Raw genomic sequence first — 23032 nt, forward strand, 5'->3', positions numbered from 1 at the left:
CACTCAGGCCACCACCCAGTCACAGTCATGACCACCCGAAACGCCAGCCATGGCACACGAATTCCGACAGTCAGCACCAGGAAGGAGTATTTCCTGCAGGAGCTAAGAAAAGCCAGACACTTCCATCTGCTTTTGATGGTATCAATGCAATGTTCTGTGTGAACAGGCAGGAAAGCCCACACTTTAGACTTTTAAGCTGTTAACCCTTTCATTTGAACCATTTTGAAGGGACAAATATAAGCTCTCTGGGAAGCAAATGCTTTGCTGATAGTGGAAAATTATTTCTTTTCTTCTTTTCATTAAAAATTTAAAAGTACAACACATGTGTCAGCTTTTATTAAAATGTCACTAAAGTCTCCCTTGATCACCACTTGTGACTCCGGTCTTCCTTTATAAATGGATATATGCAACACAGAACTCTGCCTTGTGTTCCAGCCTTTAACTTACTGCCCGCCCGACAGATGGAAGGAAGGAAGATTCTGCATTAAAAGGGGGATCTTGTTAATGTTTTGACAGATTCTAACAATGACTAACCTCTACCTACCTTATACCTTCACACCAAACAGGTCTCAGAAATGACACCAGTTAAAGTGGAGAATACCAAATTGGAATACACTTAGCAAAAGATAATAGCAATTTGTTATACAAAGATTCAGAGGGGTAAAGGCCTGCAAGCTCGGATATCCAGTGTCACATAAATTATTTACAAGTCTGTGTGATATCGGAGGTAGGTTTTAGAGCGGAAGAGACAATCTCAGGGAGATGGGGGAGGAGGGCCAGGCATGGACCAGGTAGAGGCACTGCACCATGCAAGGGCAGGACTGAGAAGACCATGCCTACCTTTCCAGTTTCCCCCAAAAAATCACTGGACACTAAATCTTCATTTCCAAGACCCAATCTTCTTCCCTCTACACCAGACCACCCAGAATGTGTGGATGGTACCCAAAACTATGTATCCTCTGTGTTTTCCTCTGCATACACACTGCTGATGAACCTTCATCTTCCCACTCTAAGGTCTGTCTTTGGCTATCTGAATTGACAGTTTTGCAATTCTCCTGCTTTGGGGTCACTTAAACACATGCATCATGACTGGAAAGGGTTACTGACAGCGCAAACACTCTGGACAAAGGGATGACTCACCTTTCTGGGCAAGGGCTTTCATCACACTACTCAGAACAGCACACATTGAAACCACAAATTGTTAACTTCTGGAATTTTCTATCTACTGTATCAGACTATGATTGACTGTCAGTAGCAAAAGCAAAGCGGAGATAACTATAATCCTTTGCTATTTCCTATACTATTATTTTTTCTTATCAATTTTTCAGGCTGGAAATTTTATTAGGTTATTCTTCACTCCTCACCCACAAGTGTACATCCTGCCTGGTGGTGACGGTGTCTGTACGTGCCTACCCTTCTATTTCCTCTGCCATGACTCATCACTTCAGTCTCAGTTCTACTGCTGCCCAGTATTCTGCACTCTCTTTGGTTTATCAGCACCTGTGCAACCAATCTAAAAGGAAACCTGCTGCTGCTTGCACTTGACATCAGCCGTGTGGGCTTCCCACACCAAGCAGTCCTCCAACTCCCTGCAGTGTCTCTGCAGAGATCAAGAGTTCTGTAACATTAATTAATTCAGTTCCGACACTTCCCATCTGGAGCCAGGGCAGATCCCACAGGCTAAGGGCTCAGTCTAAGACTGTACTCCCCCAACCCCCACCCCGAATTCTCTGAACCCTGTCATAATTGTTCAGTTTTTTATGGAGGCTCTATTATACAGACATGATTGACTCTATCACCTGGTTGTAAAACTCAACCCTCGGCTCCTGGCTACTCTCCAGACACTAGCAAGTGGGGCTGGAAGTCCCACCCCTGCAGTCATGGCTTGGTCTTTCCTGAAGGCCTCCATCCTGAAGCTACGGGAGAACTCAAAGAGCAGGCTCAGAACAAAAGATGCTCCTATCACCCAGGAAATCCCAAGGGATTCAGGAACTCCCTAAGATCGCCCTTCTTGCTTGGGAAATTGCAAGGGTTTCAGAGGAGCTTGTCCCACATTCCAATCTCTCACTATGTACAACAGCCTGCCCCCACCACCTCCTGCCCCTGCCTGCTAAAGTCACTCCTTAGTGCCTTTATCTGAAATGACCTTTCCCTTACCCAGCTCCTGTCCAGCCTACCCGACACCTAGGTCCACAGTCTCTCCGTGGTATCTTTTATTCCTGTTAACAGTAATACAACTGTTTAGTCCTTTTTTAAATTGCCATTTATCGACTGGTTCCAGGATAGGAAAATGCAAACATAATACTGAGCTCAAAGCAAAAGAAGAAAGACAGTGATAGAAAAGATTTCAGATTCTGCTCTATTTTGGGAAATCAATTGAAAAAATATTCCAGGAAATGGGAAAAAAAAAAAGCTAGCTTTAAAAAATAATCTCTTTGGCACTGTGGCATGGCAGGTAAAGCTGCTACCTGCAATGCCATAGTCCCATATGGGAACCGGTTCAAGTCCGGGCTGCTCCACTTCCGAACCAGCTACCTGCTAAGGCGCCTGGGAAAGCAGCATGGCCCAAGTACTTGGGCCCTTGCCACCATGTAGGAGATCTGGAAGAAACTCCTGGCTTCTGGCTTAGGCCTAACCCAGCCCTGATGTTGTGGCCATTTGAGGAGTGAGCCAGTGGATGGAAGTTCTCTCTCTGCCTCTCCTTTCCGTAATTCTGCCTTCTAAATAAATAAAACCCACCCCTCAGCTCCACCCCCCAACCGGCCCATGGTATCTGACCAAGAGCAGCAATATTAAAACTTGCACTCAACAGGTTAATCGCAGAGAAGCTTGTGAACTAAGCATAAAGTGTAAAGATGGCGGCTGTAGGAGGGAGAAAGTTGCAGGTGTAGACAGGTGTGCAGTGCTTAACTCAGTGAGCCCCCAGTCTAGGTACAAGTACTCATCACTATTATTCTTGTAAATCCTACTAAGGCCCAATGTATACAAAATGCTTTTTAAAATATCCTGTGTTAACAGTCATGATACTGAAAAATGGTGATATGGGCCACAGCACTGACAGCCTTTGTCATTTCATTTTCCTCTAGCCTACAAGTAATTCAGAAAAATTAGGTCTGAAAGGCTTGCTCCAAGAATAATAAAGTAATAGCAACTCGTGATAAATAGAATTTTCTTGATTTTTAATGAAGAGACAGTTGTAAGGCCATTTCAAAATCATTCAACTGAAAACCCTTAAATATAAATGCAATGCTACTCTGCTAGAGAGATGAGCTGTTCTAACACATTAATCTATTTACACAGCCAGGGCCTTCAAACCTCTTCCAGTGGAAAACTCTAAAATGTTCTCTCGGCAGCAATTGGAATGAATGGCCCGAAGATACAGTTTACAGATGCAAAGTTGCTTGAATTCGCATGACTTTCTAAGAAGGCTGGTATTCTAGCGGCTTTTAACACAGTTCCAAGGCATCTATGATTCAAAGTGTTAGGAATCACTGTGTCCGTGGCCTGACAGAGTTCTCAATCAACTGTCTACATCAAGACACAACTGAGAACTTTTTCACAGGCAGGAATGACTAAGAAGGCAGGTACTGGAATCAGTGACTGGACACTCAGTGCTCAAGTCCACTGCTTGGACACTGGCTGTGTCACCTTCACTCTTCAGCCTTGGTAACCACATTCGGGAATCTGGGACAACAGTGTGTCTCACCCGGCATAAAGGCTCTGATGCATGAAAAGGTCTTGGGTGCGTGTTGTTATGAGGCACAGAACACAATGCATAAAGTCCTTAGCAAAATGCCTGGCACACGCAGAGCTCTAGATGTCTGCTATTACTGTTCCCTTGCCTGTGCCAGCTGGCCTCTGCTGTGGACTTTCCCTGGGTGGTGCAGGAGGTAACTGAAGTACTAGGAACCCTGCATCGGTGTGAGGAGACTAAGACTGAGTTTAGGTCCCTGGCTTTGGCCTGGCCCAGCCATGACCGTTTCAGGCATTTGGAGGTAATCAAAGGGCACTGAGCAGCCGGCTCTGAGGTTGTCTTTTTGCCCTTCAAAAGGCCTTCCCTGCCTTTATCAGCAGCACTTCACAGATTAATACCTCCATCTTGATAGTGAGGAATTCTAATTGCATGCACTTCTGCTTCTGGGAAGGGGGAAAGATTGATTTACCTGGACAGATAACAGCTTTGGATTTAAGTCTATTTATGGTTACCTTGGGGGAGGGGCTGCTGGTAGGGTTGCTTTGGTATGGTGTAAATAGGCAGTCAGTGAAAGTTAAAGTGAGCTGGAATTCTTACACCCCTGAAAAATAATGTTTATCTCTTTAACTGCTGGCCACCTTCCCAGAGTGCACCTGGTCTCATCCACCCCATTGTATATCCAACCAAGGTACTACCACCTACTTCACAGAGAGGCTGAGATCAGGGGAGAGGTCTCTCTGCTACACACCACACCAGGAGGTACCACTCTCATTTCCTCTCTCCAGCTCACTCATGATGGGTATTTCTGTGTGGTGTGGCCCACACTCACCTGTGAATGTATGTTTATACCCTTTGTTCCTATTTGTGTAGGAGACCGAGTGAAGCTAGAACACGGAGTAAAAATTAAGATGCTAAGACCCACATCAGCCTCTTTCTGCTTTTCATTATTTGAAAGGTAGAGAGACATTTAGTGAGAGAGAAGCCCCCACCCACTGGTTCACCTCCAAATGCCTCAGTCAAGGCTGAGTCAGGCCAGAGCCAGGGACCTAAACTCAATCTTAGTCTCTTCACGTGGGTTGCAGGGTCCCAAGTATTTCAATTACCACCTGCTGCCACCCAGGGTGTGCATTAGCAGGAAGCTGGAATTGGGAACATAACAGGGTGCTGAAACCCCGGCACTCAGATATGGGATGTGGGTGTCCCAAATGGCACTTTAACTGCTGGACCAAATGTCCACTTTTCATTTTGTAGCTTTCATTACTACATGAATTGCATACATCCAATTTGAATATGAACAGGGTTTGTTGGATACAGGAATTATGAGCCATTTATGAACTGATGTGCTTTGACATGGGAATAAGATTTTTCTTTGTACAGTTTGCATTCTAAAAACCTAATTATTATGCAAAATAAATAGGAAAAAGCCAGAAGAGTCATGTGTCCCGTGTTGGGGACTGGTGGCTGTGATTTGTCCAACATTCACAATATTTCAGTCTTTAATTAAGGTTCCAGGCAGAATTGTCAGTATCTCTACCTAAGTTGATCACAACGGATTTTTCTCAGCATATTAGCAATGGCGGCAAACCCAACTTCCTCCCACTAAAAGCCACACAATAAAAGCTTAATTTTTGTTTCTCACATTTAAAATCTAAACACTGCCAATTTCATTAGAGTTTAACACATACTGGTGCTTAGTCCCTAGTTTCTTTCTGATGTGCCAATCCCTGCAAAGTATACTCTGCATTATGAGTGATCAGCCTTCCTGCAAGTGGGGTTTTTACTGCCAAAGCAAACTTGCCACACACAAAAATGATGGGGAGATGGAATGACAACCTGAAATATGCATCTCTCTTATATGGTTAGCGGAGAGGCAGTTGGCTTAATGAAATGAAGAGACCTTTATAACGCAAACACAGTTTCACATTTAACTCCAAAGAATTAAAAATGATTATCAGGAGCAGGTACTGTGGTACGGCGAGTTACGCCCCTGCTTGGGACACCCACATCTGAGACTGTAGTCCTGCTGTCCGCTTCCAGCTCATGTGCATCCCAGGAGGCAGCAGAGAATGGCTCAGGTACTTGGGTCTCTGCTGCCCATTTGGCAGACACAGATGCAGTTCCAGGCTCCTAGCTTAAGCCTGGCCCAGCCCTGGTTGGTGTCTGCAGTTGGGGGGTGAACCAGCAGACGGAAGCGCTTTCTCTCTGTTCTGCCTTTCAAATAAACTTAAATACCAAGGTTTAAAAAACACAACAATGAGCTCTTAAGGGCTAGGAGCTAAGACATAAAAACTATGTCTTGTCTAACCAAACTTTCAGACAGGTTAAATCCTAAACTAAAGCCTGTATTTTATCCTGTGGCAGCAGATGCAAACAGAGCCACACTAAAATGTTAGAGTACAAATTTATTTACTCAGCTGCCCAGGTTTTGGTAGTTGCCAGCTCGGCACAGCAGAGGTAAGGCAGAAACATCTTCCCAGGAGAGGCAGAGGAGGTCTCATGTTAGCCAGTGCTGTACTTCCTGCTCTTCTCACACCACTGTTCTCACCAGGAAGGCGGGCCTGCAGCTCTGTGCTGTCTCCAACCCACCCTGGCGTCCAGTCCTCAAGACAAGGCCACCTACTTCCCGATGTTCCTTTCTGCACTTTGGCTCTGAACAGAGTCACTGAGCTAACAGAAGAGGCTTTTTCTGGGTATTAGAACTGTTAAGTAAAGATTTAGGGTCACTGTATCAAAGGGGAGTCTGGCTTAATAGCCTTAACAAGACAATGAGGGTGTAGGCTTGAAGAGAAAGTAAATTCACAACATCCGATTGTTATTAGCAATCTGTACATTTGCCCCAAATTCACTTTTATCTTTAAAAATGTTTACTTATCTACTTAAAAGGGGGAAGGGAAGGGAAGGGAGAGAGGGAGAGAGAGAATGAACATATATCAGGGAAAGGTTCACTCTCCAAATGTCCACAATAGCCAGGTTCTGCCAAGGCCAATGCTGGGAGCAAGAACTCAACTCAGGTCTCCCTTGTGAGAGACAGGAATCCAACCATGAGAGCCACCACCCACTGCCTCTCAGGGCTTGAAGCTGGAATCAGTAGTGGAACCAGACACTCCCAATGAGAAGTGGGATGGAGGAGGCCCCCAAATGCTTGCTCCTCACATTGACTTATAAAGGATAAAATATCCATGGGCCAGGCTGTGGTATAGTGGGTAAAGCCACCACCTGCAGTGCTGGTATCCCATATGGGTGCTTGTTTGAGTCCTGGCTGCACTGCACCACTTCTGATCCAGCTCTCTGCTATGGCCTGGGAAAGAAGACAACGGCCCAAGTCCTTGGGCCCCTGCGCCCACGTGGGAGACCTGGAAGAAGCTCCTGGCTCCTGGCTTCGGATTGGAGCAGCTCCAGCCCTTGCGGCCATTTGGGGAGTGAATGGAAGTGGATGGAAGACTTCTCTCTGCTTCTCCTTCTCTCTCTCTCTGTGTAACTCTTTCAAATAAACAAATAAATTTTTTAAAAAATGATAAAACGTCCTGATCTCAGAACCATGGCTAATAAAATGCGGAGAATTTACTCAGAAAATTTGTAATAACAATCTCTAGCCTACAGCACACTTTTCTGTAAATCCTTAATTAGAGGCAAACCTAATGACATCAATTAATTAAGGCATGCATGGGAAGAGGTGCACTAAAACAATGTTATTAAAAATTTGCTGGGGGAGGGGGGCTGGCGCTGTGGTGCAGCGCATTAAGCCACCACCTGCAGTGCCGGCATCCCATATGGGCACCTGTTCCAGTACAGGCTGCTCCACTTCTGATCCAGCTCCCTGCTAATGCTCCTGGGAAAGCACAAAGATGGCCCAAGTGCTTGGGCCCCTGCACCCATGGGGGAGACCGGAAAGAAGCTCCTGGCTTCAGTCTGGTCCAGCCCTGGCAGTTGCAGCCGTGTGGGCAGTGAATCAGCAGGTGGAAGATCCATCTCTCTCTCTCTCTCACTCTGCCTTTCAAATAAGTAAATAAATATTTAAAAAGCCACCTTTTTTCCCCTTACAAAGATAACCGGATCATGGCTTTGCTTCAATATAGAGAATTTTATTTTAGGAAACTCAGGTCATTCTAGAGAAGAGATTAGACAGAGAGCTGAGGGTTTGAGAAAGGACAAAAGGAGCAGAGGAGGTGCTGTGCTCTGTTTGGCAAAGAACACTGGGAAGAGGGCAGTTCAGAAGGGAGGGGAAGAAGGCGCTACACTATGCTTCAGATGTAAAGACTTCAGTGCCCAGGGATCATCTAAGTCATCTTTTACCTCAATCACCAAAGATACTCTAAGACCAGAGTGGAGGGGCTTGCATTGGGGCGCAGAGGGCTGAGAGAGCTAGGCCCCTGGCTTCGGCCTGGGCCAGCCCTGGTTACTGCGGCCACTTTGGGGAGTGAACCAACAGATGGAAGAGCTCTCTCCTCTCTGTAACTCTGCCTTTCAAATCAATCTTAAAAAAAGACAGGGGGGAATGAAGAAGTTGCATGTAAGTCAAAAAAGCTTTAAATGTTTAAAAGTGAGAAAAACCCACTGAAAGCAAGTCTCTCGGGATGCACACTCTCTGCAATCAGACAAGGGGGATAAATGGGTGTGAAGACCCCAGGGGATCCTGGAAGCAAAGTCTGGTGGTCTGCAGCACCCACAGTTGCTGAGTAACGATTTAGTACACTGTTTATCTTCCACACACTGCACATTTAGGGCTTTTCACAGCTGTATACGCCTCTGCAAACTCTTTCAAACTCTCCGTTTATCACTTTATAAAGGCCTGTTTCTTCCATGCTCCACCATCTTGCGATGCTTGCTGTTTATGAATTGCCAATCAGTGTCTCTGTGTTTACAGCTCTTTCAGCTCTGGTTTGCCTTCTCCCAAGTGGGTTAATACAACAGAACTGTATCACCCTGCAGGACACAAAAGGGCTACAATAACGGTGCTCTGGGGTCCAGGCTGCAATCTGTTGCCAGGTTCAACATTTTGGCATTAAAACTGCTGATGCAGCAAGAGGAATGAGGCTGACAAACTGGTAAACCTGAGTAAGGCTGGGCCTTTTAAAGCACTTCAGAGACCAGACCGAAAACCAAACAGACTGGGCTATTTGTGTATCTTTTAAGGGACTGATAAAAGTGCTGTCAACAATAGTAAAATAATTTAATGTTCATTTTAAAGAAGCAATGTAATTCAGTATTTGCTCCCCATTGCTTCTTCCAACCTCCTTGTCCGCTCTCCAGGGGAGTCTGGCTTGGACAATAAGGGAGTGGTAGGAAGAAAAAAGGCCAATGCAGGAGAGTGACAGGTGTATGTGGTTTTATATCCTTTTGGACCTGAGAGGGAAATCAGAGGTGAAAGTGGTTCAGACACCACTCTTCCCACAGGAGACCATCTAGGCTTGAGGATAATTCTAGGGCTTACTCCAAAGGCAAGCCATAGAAGTGGGTGGGGTCAATGCAAATTGAGTAAATCATTAAGCTCTCTGCAGCCACCTTTGCTCCCCAGCACAGTGCTGGTTTTTCAGGTCAGAGAGGAGCTCCAAAAAACCGTAAGTCCTTGGGCCTCACAGAAAGAGCAGGAGACCAGGCTGAGGGAGACAAAGGATGCAGTCCAACACCCTCCATGCTTAAAGGCAATCCACCCCAGCAGGACGCTGTAGCTCCGCACACACTTTTTTCCTCCCATGCAATAGGAAAAAAAATCTAGATTTTGCCCTTTCTATTTTGGCTACCTTCAAAGACATTGTGCAATATATTGGGGGGGGGGGAGCGGGGGATGAAAACCTTTATTTGCTCAAACAAAGCATCCGACTACAGCAGCCAAATCTAGAGACATTCAAACATTTTCACCACAGGCGAACTCGGGGACTACCAATTTGTAACCGCCTCAATCCCTTTTCCTCATCTACTTTTATCTCTTCCCGAAGCACCAATCTGGTGCTGGCCAGGGCCGGTACACACCCCCAGGGCTATTTCATTCCATTGGCTGGCAGGCAGCTCACAGCCTACAGCCTTTAGATTCACTGTCAGAACGCCCAGTGTTTATTTGTCGGCGACGTTACGCTCACCGCTCGTTTCGTTTTTCCTTCTTTATTCCCCTCCCCGCCCTTGTTTCTGCTACAAAATAGAAAGCTGTCAGAGTGGGGAAGTGATTGAAAAGGCTGGCATGTGGTTAACAAACTCCTTTGGTGAATGAAACTGTCAACCCGGGAGACAAGTCGCTTTCCCGTGTCCCCGTGTCACCTGTCACTGTTCTAAGAGGGGGTGGAAAAAAAAAAAAAAAGCAAACAATGTATTTTTGAACTCGGGGGAGCTCGCCCTGCACACTCTGCAGGACCGAGCCCCGGCGACACGCGGGGCACCGGCGCAGTGCGCGCTCCGCATGCAGCATCCACGCACGCAGAGGCCCGCGGGGGAGAAGGCGGGCCCAAAGACCGGATGGTTTCAGGCGGAAAAAGAAAACACACACACACACACAACCAATGCCCCGAGTCCGCCACACCCGGGGCGCGCGGGCCGCGGGCGCTCACCTCCCTTGCAGGGCGTGCGGTGCTGGCTGTGCTGGGCCCGGTAGCCCTCGATGACCTCCCAGGAGCCGTCGTCGCGCCGGATGGGGAACGAGAGGCTCAGCACATGGTTGCAGGGCTTGATGATCCGCAGGATGCCCCGCACCCGGTTCCGCTTCTGCTCCTCGCTCTCGCGGGTGCGCAGGTCCTCCACCAGCTTGTCCTCCACGATGCTGGCGCCGCGGTCGAAGAAGCCCTCCACCATCTTGAAGAAGTTGGGGTCGTCCTCGCGGTCGGCCGCCGCCTCGCTGTAGTGGCGCCGGGCCGCCGGCGCGAGCCCCGGCTGCGGGGCGCACGGCTGCCCGCGGGCCCAGCCTAACAGCGAGGCCGAGTCGGCGGCCGCCGAGCCCAGCGCCGCCGCGGGCCCGGCCCGCGACAGCAGCAACGCTTCGCCCAGACAGCGGTACATGGCGGCGGGAGAGTCGCGCTCGAAGGCCTCCGCACCGAGGGAGGAAGGGCTTGGCGCGGGCTGGCCTTTTAAGCGGCCGCTTCCTGCCTGCCTGGCTGTCCCCTCCCCTCGGGCGCTCGCCGACTAACGGGGAGGGCGGACTTGGGGACCGCGCGCGCCGCCCAGGGAGCCGGGCCTCCGCCTCCGCCGCGGCCTCGCCCGGCCTCCCAGGCGGCGGCGGCCAGGCGGCCAGGCGGGAGGCGTCGGGGGCGCGCAGGCGGCCGGGCGCGCGCGGGGGGTGCCGGTGCGCATGCTCGGCGACTCCGCGCGCGCCGCGGCGGGGGAGGGGCGGCCGGCGCTCCGGAGAGGCCTCGCCCGCCCCCCAACACTGCGGGGCTCTCAGGTCCGCGCGCGGCCGGGGGTGGTGAGGGGCGGCCGGGGAGGGGCCTGGGCCCTCCTCGGAGCTCTGGGAGGCCGCGGGAGCGCGGCGCTGGGGCGAGGCCGCGGCGGTTTGGCCGTGTGCCCGGGGCGAGTGAGTCACCGTGCCGCTCCTTGGCGTCCCCCGGGCTGCTGGGGCAGGGCGTGGGGGGCGCGGGGCGCGCGGGCCGGGGCGATCGAAGGCAGGGCCTCCACGCTGCCTCCCCGAGCTGGCGTTCTGAGGCGGCCGGCAGGCTGAGGCAGCGTGTGCGGCTGGCGTTCCCCTCGGGCTGGTGCCTGTGCCGCGTTCCCCTCCGCCACGGCGATCGCGACCCGCACCTGCACCGCCCGGGGAGCCCCGTTTTCCGACGCGCGCTCTCGACCTGGCCGGCAATGAATTAAGAGTAGGGGGCTGCATCGCGTCTCCCCGGAGCTTGTTTCCGAAGGCTGCGGCATTCCAAGGGGAGGTTTCCTTTGAGCCGGGCTGCACTCCGTGCCTTCGAGGGTGTTGCAGAAGTTAGATTTGGATTTGGACAGTGTTTTCACCACGTTAGGCGTTCTCTAGTGCCGTCCCCTCGGCGTGTTTTGGACGGTTTGTCAACTTCAAGGCACGCGAGGGTTCATCTAGGTGCTGATCAGCATACTGGATGGGAAATGCTAAGTTGATAAATTAAGGTGCGTGTGAGAATCTGATGACTCAGACACTGAAGGCAGCGGTCCGAGAGCCCAGGGCACCGGGCTCGGCCTCCCTGCCCACACCGGCACCTCGTTGACTTGACGTTGATGTGCACTTTGTCATCTCTTAGGACATGAAAGAGAAAGTTCTCATCATCGCCTCCCAAACAGAAAATGATAACCTGGGTCGGTGCAGTGACATGTGTGCATCTCCCTGCACCCTCAAAGCAAACGTCTTTCTTTGCTGGGGAACCTTGTACTTTTCCCTTATTGGCTAAATAAATCGTAGGCGTTCATTGTATTTATCTGGTATTTTTCAGCCGAAAATATTCTCTGACTTGGAATCCTGAGTTCGCCTTCATGATCCAAAGAATAAGGTACCACATTTCTTTTTTTCACTTGATAGAAATATTTTACCACTTTCGTGTAGCAAAAATTAAAAAAAAAAAATCGCTGGAAAACATGCCCCCCTCCACCTGTAATTGCAGAATTTTCTGATTAGCATCAGTAAACATGTGGGAAGAATTCTCCTCTCAGATTAAATTCTTCTGTGTCTTTTGAGGAAAGTGGTTTTCTGGGCCTTGTTTATCTGTCTCTCGATAACCTTAACCTTTTGAAAAATAAATGTTTGACTTTGCTTCCTCTATGGCTTGTGTTTCCGAATTCTACACACTGAATGCAGTGAGAAATGCGGGTGGACCTGTGGAAATGATTTTTTACTGAGCATCTAAAGTGTTTAATGTCTTACAAAATGGCTCCACAAGAGCCTCACACGCATTTTTATTTGTTATTGTTTTATCTTTAGTTATTTTGGACACACAGGTCCTTATTTTCTTTACAACTGCTAAATTAATTGAATTTATTCAAATATATATTTTTAAAGGAAAGTACCTCTCTTTAATAAAAGCAACTTTTTTTTTTCCCTTAAGATTTATTTATTTGAGAGGCAGAATTACAGAGAGGCAGAGAGAGAGAGAAGGGTTTTCCATCCACTGGTTCACTCTCCAGATGGCTGCAACGGCTGGAGCTGGGCTGATCTGAAGTCAGGAGCCAGGAGCTTCTTCTGGTTTCCCATGTGGGTGCAGGGGCCCAAGGACTTGCGCCGTCTTCTACTGCTTTCCCAAGGCCTTAGCAGAGAGCTGGATTGGAAGTGAAGCAGCCAGGACTAGAATCGGAGCCCATATGGGATGCCTGCAATGTAGGCTGCTGCTTTACCTGCTACCCCACAGCACCCAGGCCCCTGAAAGCAACACTTTAATTAGGGTATCAATTTCCAGGATGACAACTTTCAGAGGAGATGAAATCCTTGTGGAACTTAATTCAGTGAAATCCGGAGTGCTATTCCAGCTTGTCTTCTTTTACTCATGTCCTTATTCAAGGGAGAAAACAGGAATACATTTTTTAATATATTGCAACAGTCTTCTCATTTTTATTAATAGGTTATGAGTTATCATTCATTTGTAATATTCACTTTCTGAGTATGGTACTTTTTTTTTTTTTTTTTTTTTTTTTTTAAGATTTATTTACTTGAAAGGCAGAGTTAGAGAGACTGTGAGAGACAGAATTTTCCATCCGCTGGTTAACTTCTCAAATGACTGCAATTGGCCAGAGCTGGGCCAGGCCAAAGCCAGGAGCTTTCTCCAGGTCTCACATGTGGGACAGGGTCCCAAGCACCTGGGCCATCTTCCACTGCCCTCCCAGGTGCACCAGCAGGGAGCTGGAAGGGAAGTAGAGCAGCCAGGACTCCAACTCTTGCCCACATGGGATAGTGGTGCTGCAGGCTGGCCCCATACTCATTTTTGTCAATGTTAACTTGACTATAAAATTTAAGCTGACTTTTCCATACGTTACACACTTTTTTATTTTTTCTAATTTTCTTTGTTTTTAAATTCAAGTTGTAAAAAATTTAAAACTCTACAAATACATTTAAAAATTAAGAACACAAAACACACTAAATACCGGAGTAAGGAAGAAGGTTTATTGGGATAAACACAGCAGGTTGGAGGGAAGGGGCGAGGAGAGAAAAAGAGAAGGAGAGGGTAAGAGAGAGATCAAGAGAAAGATAGACAGAGAGATGTGGGGGTTAGAGAGCATGACAGGAGAGAAAAAGAGCCCTGTGTTCAAGAACTGGTCCTTTTATAACTTTGCCAGGGGGCAGGCAGGGAATTGGGAGCAGCAATCCCATTAGGATGGAGGTGGAGGGTGACACAGAATCCCATTAGGCTGGGAGTGGAGCCTGACAGCTGTGGTTGGGCCTTGTCACCTGGCTTCCAGCAATGGCAGTAGAGGGCTAGAGCCTAGGATGATGTCAGGTTGTAGATCGTGCTATAGATAAGACTGTACTATTTTCCTAACAATTGCTAGCCACACCCCAAGATTTAGTAAACAAGAGTATTTGTTTTCACAGTGAAGAAGGTATTGTAATTCCTGATTTAACAGAAAGGGGAACTGAGGCTGAGAGACTAAATAAATGGCTGATAATCAGTTTGCTGGATAAGACTGAAATTTCAAGTCTTATAAGGCTACTTCTATTTAGTTTAAAATTGTTTTTGTTGTGGGGCTGGCACTGGTATAGTGGGCTAAGCTCTAGCATCCCCTGTGGGGATTATTTATTTATCTGAAAGGCAGAGTCACAGAGAGGCAGAGAGACAGAGAGAGGTCTTTCATCTGCTGGTTCGCTCCTCAATTGGCCACAACAGCCAGAGCTGAGCCGATCCGAAGCCAGGATTTTTTTCCGGGTCTTTCTCATGGGAGCAGAGACCCAAGGATTTGAGCTGTCTTCTACTGCTTTCCCAGGCCATAGCAGAGAGCTGGACCAGAAGTGGAGCAGCTGGGACTTGAACCAGCACCCATATGGGTTACTGGTGCTTCAGGCGGCAGCTTTACCTGCTATACCCAGCATCGTCCCCCTCCCCTTTTTAAATTTATTTATTTTAAAAGAGTTACATAGAGAGAGGCAGAGTTAGTCTTCCAACTACTGGTTCACTCCACAAGTGACCGCAACAGCCAGGGCCAAGCCAGCCCAATTCCAGTAGCCAGGAGCCTCATTGAGTCTCCCAAGGGAGTGGCAGGGACCCAAGCCCTCAGGCCATCAGCAAAGAGCTGGATTGAAAGTGGAGCAGCAGGGGAACTGACACCTGTATGGGATGCTGCCGTCACAGGCTGTGCCCTAACCTGCTATGCCACACCGCCGGCCCCTCTACTACATTTTTTTTTTTTTTATCTACTCATCGATGGACTTTTTGCTTATCATGAATAAATGCTAATATGGACATTCTTGCACAAATTGTTGTATGGACATATTTCTGTTCTTTTGAGTAGAATTCCTGGGTCACATGGCAATGCCATGCTTAAAGTTTTTAGTAACTATCAAACTTTTTCATAGGGACTGTACCATTTTAATTCTTACCAGCAGTGAAAGGAGGGTTCCAGTTTCTCTACATCCTCACCTACATTTGTTATCTGTCTTTTAATTATAGTCATCCTAATGGTCTGAAGTGTTACTCATTTGCATTTCCTTGGCAGCTAAAGAGGATGTTAAACATCTGTTCATATGCTTATTAGCCATTTGTGTATCTTTAGAGAAATGTCTGATCAGAGCCTTTGCCCATCTTTAAGGTGGGTTGTCTTTTTATTGAAGAGGTGTAAGTGAATTAATTAGATCAATGATTTGCAAGTATTTTCAGTCATTCTGGAGACTGTCTTTTCACATTTCTATGGTCTTTGAAGCACCATGAAGTGTTTATGTATTTAAAAGAGTGACAGAGCTAGAGAGAGAGGATGGGAGAGAGATTGAGATTGAGAGATCTTCCATGTGCTGGTTCACTCCCCAAATGACTGTAACAGCCAGGCCTGAGTCGGGATTCTGGAAATCCATCCAGGTTTCCCGCAGGGGTGGCAGAGATGCAAGTCCTTGGACTACCAGCTGCTGCTTTGCAGGGCACTCATTAGCAAGAAGCTAGATTGGAAGTAGAGTACCAGGACTTGGAACTCAGGGCCTCCAGTATGGGATGTGGACGTGCCGAGCCATGATTTAAGCTGCTGTGCCACATCCCCACCCCACACACAAGCTTATGATTTTGATGAAGTCCATTTTATAAATTTGTTGTTGTTGTTGTTGTGCTTTTTCAGGGGTGGGGAACGTCTGGCCTGCCGGCCATATAAGGCCCATGAAATCATTTGGTCTGGTCCTGCCAAGGCTACTGCACCTGGGACTCGACATTCAATACGTGTATAGCAGGCTGATTTCTAAGTTGATAATTTTGTATGGCCTGTGAATGATGTTATAAATATCCAAATGACCCTTGGCAGAAAAAAATCTTCACACCTCCAACTGGCGGTTATAGGGTTTTACACATATGTCTTAGTCTAAGGGTTTTATTTTATAGTTTTAGCTTTTCCGTTTAGATCTTTGACCCATTTTTTTTAAATTTTTTATTTCATAAATGTGAATTTACAAAGTGCAACTTTTGTATTATTGTGGCTTCCCCCCCAACCTCCCTCCCTCCTGTGGCCCTCCCCTCTCCCTCTCCCTCCCCGCCCTTTATCCAGTTTCATTTTCAATTACCTTCATATACTGAAGATCAACTTAGTATATACTAAGCAAGGATTTCAACAGGCTGCACTCACACAACCGCACAAGGTATAGGGTACTGTTCGACTAGTAGTGTTTTTAAGTTTCATAGTAAAACACATTAAGGACAGAGATCCTACGTGGGGAGCATGTACCCAGTGACTCCCGTTGTTGATTTAACAATTGGCACTCTTATTTATGACGTCAGCAATCACCCGAGACTCTTGCTATGAGCTGTCTAGGCTATGGAAGTCCCTTGAGTTCACCGACTCTGAACTTGTTTAGTCAAGGCCGTGTCACAGTGGAGGTTCCTTCCTCCCTTCAGAGAAAGGCGCCTCTCTCCTTGATGGCCTGTTCCTTCTGCTGGGGTCTTGTTCACCAGGATCTTTCATTTAGATTGTTTTTTGCCACCGTGTCATGGCTTTCCATGCCTATGAGACTCTCACGGACCTTTTAGCCAGATCCGAATGAGATCTTTGACCCATTTTTGAGTTACTTTTGTACGTGAGATGAGGATGGGAATCCAATGTCATTCTTTTGCATATGGATAACCAATTTGTTGCAGCACCATTTGTTGTAAACTGTTTTTTTCTCGATTGAACTGACTTCACACTGTATGGAAGATAAATTGACGTAAATGTGAGGGTTTTGTACCTGGACTGCCAGTTCTATTCTGCTTATTCAGATGCTTGTCCTCATGCCACTGCTACAGCTGTCCTGATCACTGGAGCTTTGTAGTAAGTTTGAAATTAAGAAGTGAGAGTCCTTGTAAAAAATGCTTTGCACTTCTTTAAAAAAAAATTTACTTTATTTGAAAGGCTGCAAAAGACTGGTGCTGGGCCAGGCTGAAGCCAGGAGCTTCATCTAGGTCTCCCCTGTGGGTGCAGGGGCCTGAGCATCTTCCACTGCTTTCCCAGGCACATTAGCAGAGAGCTGGATCAGAAGTGGAGCAGCCAGGAGTCAAACAGGTGCCCATATAGGATGCACACATCACAGGGGTGGCTTAACCCTCTATGCCACAGCGCTAGCTCCTTACACTCCTATTGTTAAAGTATTACTAAGCATTTTCTTCTTCTTTTTTTTTTTTTTTAAGATTATTCATTTATTTGAAAGGCAGAATAGCAGAGATAGAGGGACAGAGAGAAAGAGATCTTCCATCTGCTGCTTCCCTCCTCAAATGCCTGCAACAGCCAGGGCTGAGCCAGGCCAAAGCCAGGAACCTGGACCTCCATTTGTGTCTCCCAGGTGGGTGCCAGGAACCAGTATTTGGGCCATCATCTGCTGCCTTCCCAGCACCTCAGGATGCTGGAAGTGGAGTAGTCAGAACTGGAACTGGCATTGTGATAGGGGTGCCAGTGTCCCAGCCAGTGGCTTAACCCTCTGCTTCACAACGCTGGCCCCATAAACAAGGACCTTCATGATAAGGGACTGAAAACCTTGAAACTTTTATCAGATCTCCGTATTCTTAATAGGTTTTAGTTCACAAGTGCTAGTTAATGCTTCTTTAATCAGCCAAATGAAAATGAGAATACAAGGCTCCCCACCCCCATTAAGGAAGGAGCATGTGCGAAATATGAAGATAAATGAAAATATAGGGTTAGCATGTACTCTGGTTAAAAGTAATTTAACCATGAAAACAACTTGGCTTAGATAGCAATTTGGTTGAAAATGAATGTACTCTAGTTAGGATTTTTCCAAGCATCGGTCATTTTGGTGCATCCTAGGTTGTTTTTCAAGCTTTTGTGCTGAAGTTTTCTGGAAAATTTTTTATTTCTAAATGATGTTCAGAAAAGTTTTGTAAGTTGTACCTTTTAAAGAAACCATATCAAAGGAAATCTGGACTCTTCAACATTTGTAGTCTTTTTTTCTCTCAAAATCTTTTTCCTAACAAACCAAATGTTAGTTAAATCTGGCTGGTTCAGTTTTCATTTTGCTGTATTGTTCAGTAATGGCCAACAAAGGTTTATCACCTCCTGCCTAAGGACTTTTTCATGATGTGACTAAACAAGAAAAATCATGTAGCATTTTATCCCTTTAAACGTGGCATGCAAGAAATGTGAAAGCTTTTTAAAATTAGCTGAAATAAGGTAGGATTGTGGTACCATATATATATTGCTCATTATGTATGTCTTTGTGTTTTTGAGGTTTTCTTTGTTTTCCTTATGTGTAAAAAGGATAATACATTCGGTTACTCAGCATTCAAAATGCCTCACCATTCATCTCTTTATTAATCTATATGGGTGATGCCCCATACAAGCAAATCTTTATCCTGTCTTTGGCGTTTTGTCTTTAAACATTTTGGATCAATTGTGATTTCACTGTGTTGTTGCAATTTGGGTAGTAGGAAAGGAAATATGAGCTAAGGGGGTGTGTGTGTGTGTGTGCAAATCTGTAATACTGGTGAAAGCAGATATAACTGAGAAGTAGACCAGAGAAGCAGAAGGTACCTTCCCTTTGATATCATATCATGCAGGAGTTAAAGAAGAAACCAACTTCACCTTTAAGCCTTGGTTTAAGTACAGTTACTTTGAGCTTGCTTCTAAGAGCAATTAGAATTTTAAAAGGGCACAAAAGATGGAAATCAGGGAAGCAGTAGGGGGCAAGACTGAGGTAATGTTAGGTCAGCCAAGTGGCATCAAGTAAACTGATAATTGATATCTAGATTAGGTAGGATGGTTTGGCTCTCAAGTAACAATATCAATAAAAATGATGCAAACCAAAGCAACAAGCTAAGCTAACCACAAGTATTTCTAATTAGAATCCTGGAGACTGAGCTTTTCTACCATTGTCATGTCCAGCAAGTTGGTGGTGTCTTTCCTAAAGGTTGTAAGATGGCTATACCCCCTCCAGGGGTCACATGCAGGTACACCTAAGAACCAGGGAGAAAACCTCCACAGGCCTGCCAGCCTGCTTTACCTCTGTTAGGCCCCAGTAGCTAGGACAGGGTTACATGGCCATGCCTTGGTTGCAGGGAAGCTAAGAGGGGGACTTTCTACAATTTTAACCTGTAAGTTCACAGGCTCTGTGATCAAGGAGGGTGGAAGGAATTGGTGTTAGGTAGACAGCCAATAGTGTCTGCCATTTTTGTTACAGAAAGAACTGACTTGCTCTCTGCTGTTTTATTGTGTTAAGCTATTTCTTTAGACTACTTGTACAAGGGCAGTTTAAGGCAGAGAGGAACATATTCTTAAATTACCATGTGGAATTCTGATGCAGGTTCATTCCTCTACATTGGGAAATCTTCAATTCTAGTTCTCTTGGAGAACTTACATAATGACAACAGTCTTAAGATTAGGCCTCCTGTTTTTGGACAGCTTTTTACCATGGACAGCTTGTAAGGGAAGAGCTGTGTGCTGTGATGTTTACTTTGTTGCCAGACAGGGCAGGACCAAAACCCATTCTCAACTTCTGGGGAACTCTGGGGATTATAATGAAATGTCAAGTTCTCAAATGACAATAGACTTTTAGATGAAGTCACCATCCACAGCTTGCTGTGATCACTGTAACACCTGGACAAGAAGCTTACAATTTTAAAAGAACTAATCTGGCCTTTGTGTTGAAATGAGAAGTCCTTGCCTTTCTTTGTCCTGAGGGCAGAAAGGACAAGCGTCTGTGTCTCTGTGTTAGAGTGGTAGGTTATCAGCAGCATAGTTTGGAACAGGACTTCTGCAGTTACAGAGTGGACACCCAGGGAGCCTTTTCCATGCTTGTTATCCACCGCTTTCCCACTCAGTGTGGAATCCTTTGAATTGCAGCCTTGGCTGTTCCTGGAAACCCATGAAGACAGAGAGACTACTGCACTGTTGAGGGCAGAGATTGACAGCTGCTGGCCATCCGTAAGGAAAGTTCAGGTTAGCTATTAAGAAAAGAAAAAACAAGCAAAGGAATTGTCAGTGGAGAACACAGACACATGGTTATGTCAGTGGGAAGGGACTCCTCAAGGACAAGAAGTGTTTGTGATGAAAGGCTCAAGCCAAAGCAAGCATTCATCCTTACCCCCGTTTGTTTTTTCTAAGTTGGGTACTATTAGTAGCCAAAAATGGGATTATTTTGATTAATATTTTTTGTATATTCTTATGTTAGCTATAATGTACTGTATAATTTTTTTAACTTTTATTTATTTGAAAGGCAGAGAGACAGACAGTTGAGGGAGAGACAGAAATCTTCTGTCCCCTGGTTCTCTCCAAATGGCTACAAACAGCGAAGGCTGAGCCAAGCTAAAGGCAGGAGCCAGGAACTCCTTCCAGGTCTCCCACAGGGGTGGCAGGGCCATCCTTTGCTGTTTTCCCAGGTGTATTAGCAGAGAATTGGATTGGAAGCAGAGGATGCAGGCCTATTTTTGTAGATTCATACTATTTCTGATCCTTATCACTTTTAAATTTGTTATGGAATGTTTATTTTTTAAAAATTTTCTCTATAGTTCCCAATCTAAAGCAGTAATAATTAACAAAAAATATATAATTTTAAATGTAGGAAAGAATCTGAACATTCTGAAAAATGAAAGAAAAGTGCTCAAAGATATGCATCAAATATCAACTAATAGTTGAAAAAACAATGAGTAGTATATTCAGTTTTTCTACTTTTTAAAATTGATTTTTTTTAAGAATTATTTTATTTATTTGCAAGTTAGAGTTATACAGAGAGAGGAGGAGAGGCAAAGAGAGAGAGAGGTCTTCCATTCCATTAGTTCACTCTCTAAATGATCGAAACGGCCAGAGCTGAGCTGATCTAAAGCCAGGAGCCAGGAGCCTCCTCCAGTTCTCCCACGCGGGTGCAGGGGCCCAAGGACCTGGGCCATCTTCCACTGCTCTCCCAGGCCACAACAGAGAGCTGGATTGGAAGAGGAGCAGCCAGGACCCAAACTGGTGCCCGCATGGGATGCCAGTGCTGCAGGTTGGGGCCTTAACCTACTTCGCCACAGTGCTGGCCCTAAAATTGATTTTTTAATAAATGAATTAAAAAGTTTATTGTAAAAAAAACAGGTTTTTCAATATTAATTTTTTTTTTTAAGAAAAAGATTTATTTATTTATTTGAAATAAAGAGTTACAGAGGCAGAGAGTAGAGAGGTCTTCCATCTGCTGGTTCACTCCCCGATTGGCTGCAAGGGCTGGAGCTGGGCCGATCCAAAGCCAGGAGCTTCTTCTGGGTCTCCCATGCAGGTGCAGGGACTTGGGCCATCTTCTACTGCTTTCCCAGGCGATAGCAGAGAGCTGGGTTGGAAGTGGAGCGGCTGTGACTCAAATTGGTGCCCATATGGGGTGCCGGTGCTGCAGGCAGAGGTTTTACCCACTCTGCCACAGTGCCATCCTCCAATATTTAATTGTTATGCTCCTTGTAAAGCAGTAAGCTTACAGAAAATTTCTTTCTCATGAATAGAAAATCACTATACTTTTGGTCCAAGATATGTTGGGCTTTTTCCTTCCTCCTCAGATGGCAGATGGGCATAGCTGAGTCTGGGCCCGAGTGTACTTGCCCCCACGTGCAGCATGAGCACAGAGGTGATGAATGGAAGACTCATAACCAGCACTGGCACAGGGCCTGCTTTGAGCCCAGGGGGGTCTTTGGTGTAGAACTCACGCTCCTTGTCCCACAACTGGCAGCTTTCCCTGGCTGGGCAGTGGACCCCACCGCACGGCAGCCACTGCCTTGCCGTGAGAGTGGCCTGAGGAGTCCACCTGAGTGCCACTGAGGGTTGGGTGAAGCATGCTGAAGACTTGAGGTTGTTGAACGCTGAAGAAGACTGCCAGAAAGTTCTAAAATTTTTTTTTTTAATTTTTTTTTTATAATTTGTTTTGCAACAGTTTTTCTTTAAAAATTATTGTAGGCCGGCGCCGCGGCTCAATAGGCTAATCCTCCGCCTAGCAGCGCTGGCACACCCGGTTCTAGTCCTGGTCGTGGCACCGGATTCTGTCCCGGTTGCCCCTCTTCCAGTCCAGCCTTGTGCTTGGCCCAGGAGTGCAGTGGAGGATGGCCCAAGTGCTTGGGCCCTGCACCCGCATGGGAGACCAGGAGAAGCACCTGGCTCCTGGCTCCTGGCTTCGGATCAGTGCAGCGCGCCGGCCACAGCGGCCATTGGAGGGTGAACCAACGGTAAAGGAAGACCTTTCTCTCTGTCTCTCTCTCTCTCTCTGTCCACTCTGCCTGTCAAAAAAAAAAAAAAAAAAAAATTGTAGACTTACACAAAGATTGCCAAGATACCCCAGAATTCCCCATCTACACTTCACTAAACTTTTTCTGATGTCACCATCTCACATAGGCATGGTACGTTTGTTAAAACTAGGAAATTAATGTTGGTACAGCTATATGCATTTTTGATGGTTATAGTAGTCAGATTGGTGTGTTGACCAGCATGCTTTTTGCTGAAACGCCTTGAGCTGTACCACAGATGTTCATCACAGTCACTGCTATGTCCTCAGCCCTTTCAAGTAGTCGTGGTTGGTACCCTGTGACCTTTATTCTGTGTTCCTCAGTCTACAGTTGACTGAATACCTTTTGGGCAGCTGTCCAGCCATGTTCAGTCCAAATCCTGGCCAGAACCCTATGATGTGTTGTCATTAGAAGAATGACTTTTCAAAGTTAATTTCATTTATAATCTATGTGTATCTTTATAAATACCTCTGCTTCTGTTTAGTGACCTAATGTCTCTTTTTTAACCAAAATGGCCTGATGGAGACAGTGTGCATTAGGTAACTGCATCATCATTCACTGT

General features: G+C 46.4%; 2 protein-coding genes across 4 annotated transcripts in view; one reads left to right on the top strand and one right to left on the bottom strand.

Moving 5' to 3' along the window:
* The window catches only part of GLUD1 (glutamate dehydrogenase 1), a 33872-nt gene extending 23158 nt beyond the window's left edge, over window positions 1–10714 (bottom strand). The window contains exon 1 of the mRNA XM_062215056.1: window positions 10234–10714. Coding sequence (XP_062071040.1) covers window positions 10234–10678 — 445 coding nt within the window. The 5' untranslated portion in view covers window positions 10679–10714. The remainder of the gene's footprint in view (window positions 1–10233) is intronic.
* A 265-nt stretch (window positions 10715–10979) lies between these two features.
* SHLD2 (shieldin complex subunit 2) overlaps window positions 10980–23032 on the top strand; it is a 73375-nt gene continuing 61322 nt past the window's right edge. The window contains exons 1-2 of one of the 3 annotated variants that reach the window (XM_062214919.1): window positions 10980–11060; window positions 12070–12126. The gene's annotated coding sequence lies outside the window, so the exon portion shown is untranslated. Of the gene's footprint in view, window positions 11061–11380; window positions 12127–23032 lie in introns of those variants that run through there. The other 2 variants (XM_062214920.1, XM_062214917.1) reach the window with 2 other exon arrangements.

The sequence above is a fragment of the Lepus europaeus genome, chromosome 17 (assembly GCF_033115175.1).
Source record: "Lepus europaeus isolate LE1 chromosome 17, mLepTim1.pri, whole genome shotgun sequence".
NCBI classification, from domain to species: Eukaryota; Metazoa; Chordata; class Mammalia; order Lagomorpha; family Leporidae; genus Lepus; species Lepus europaeus.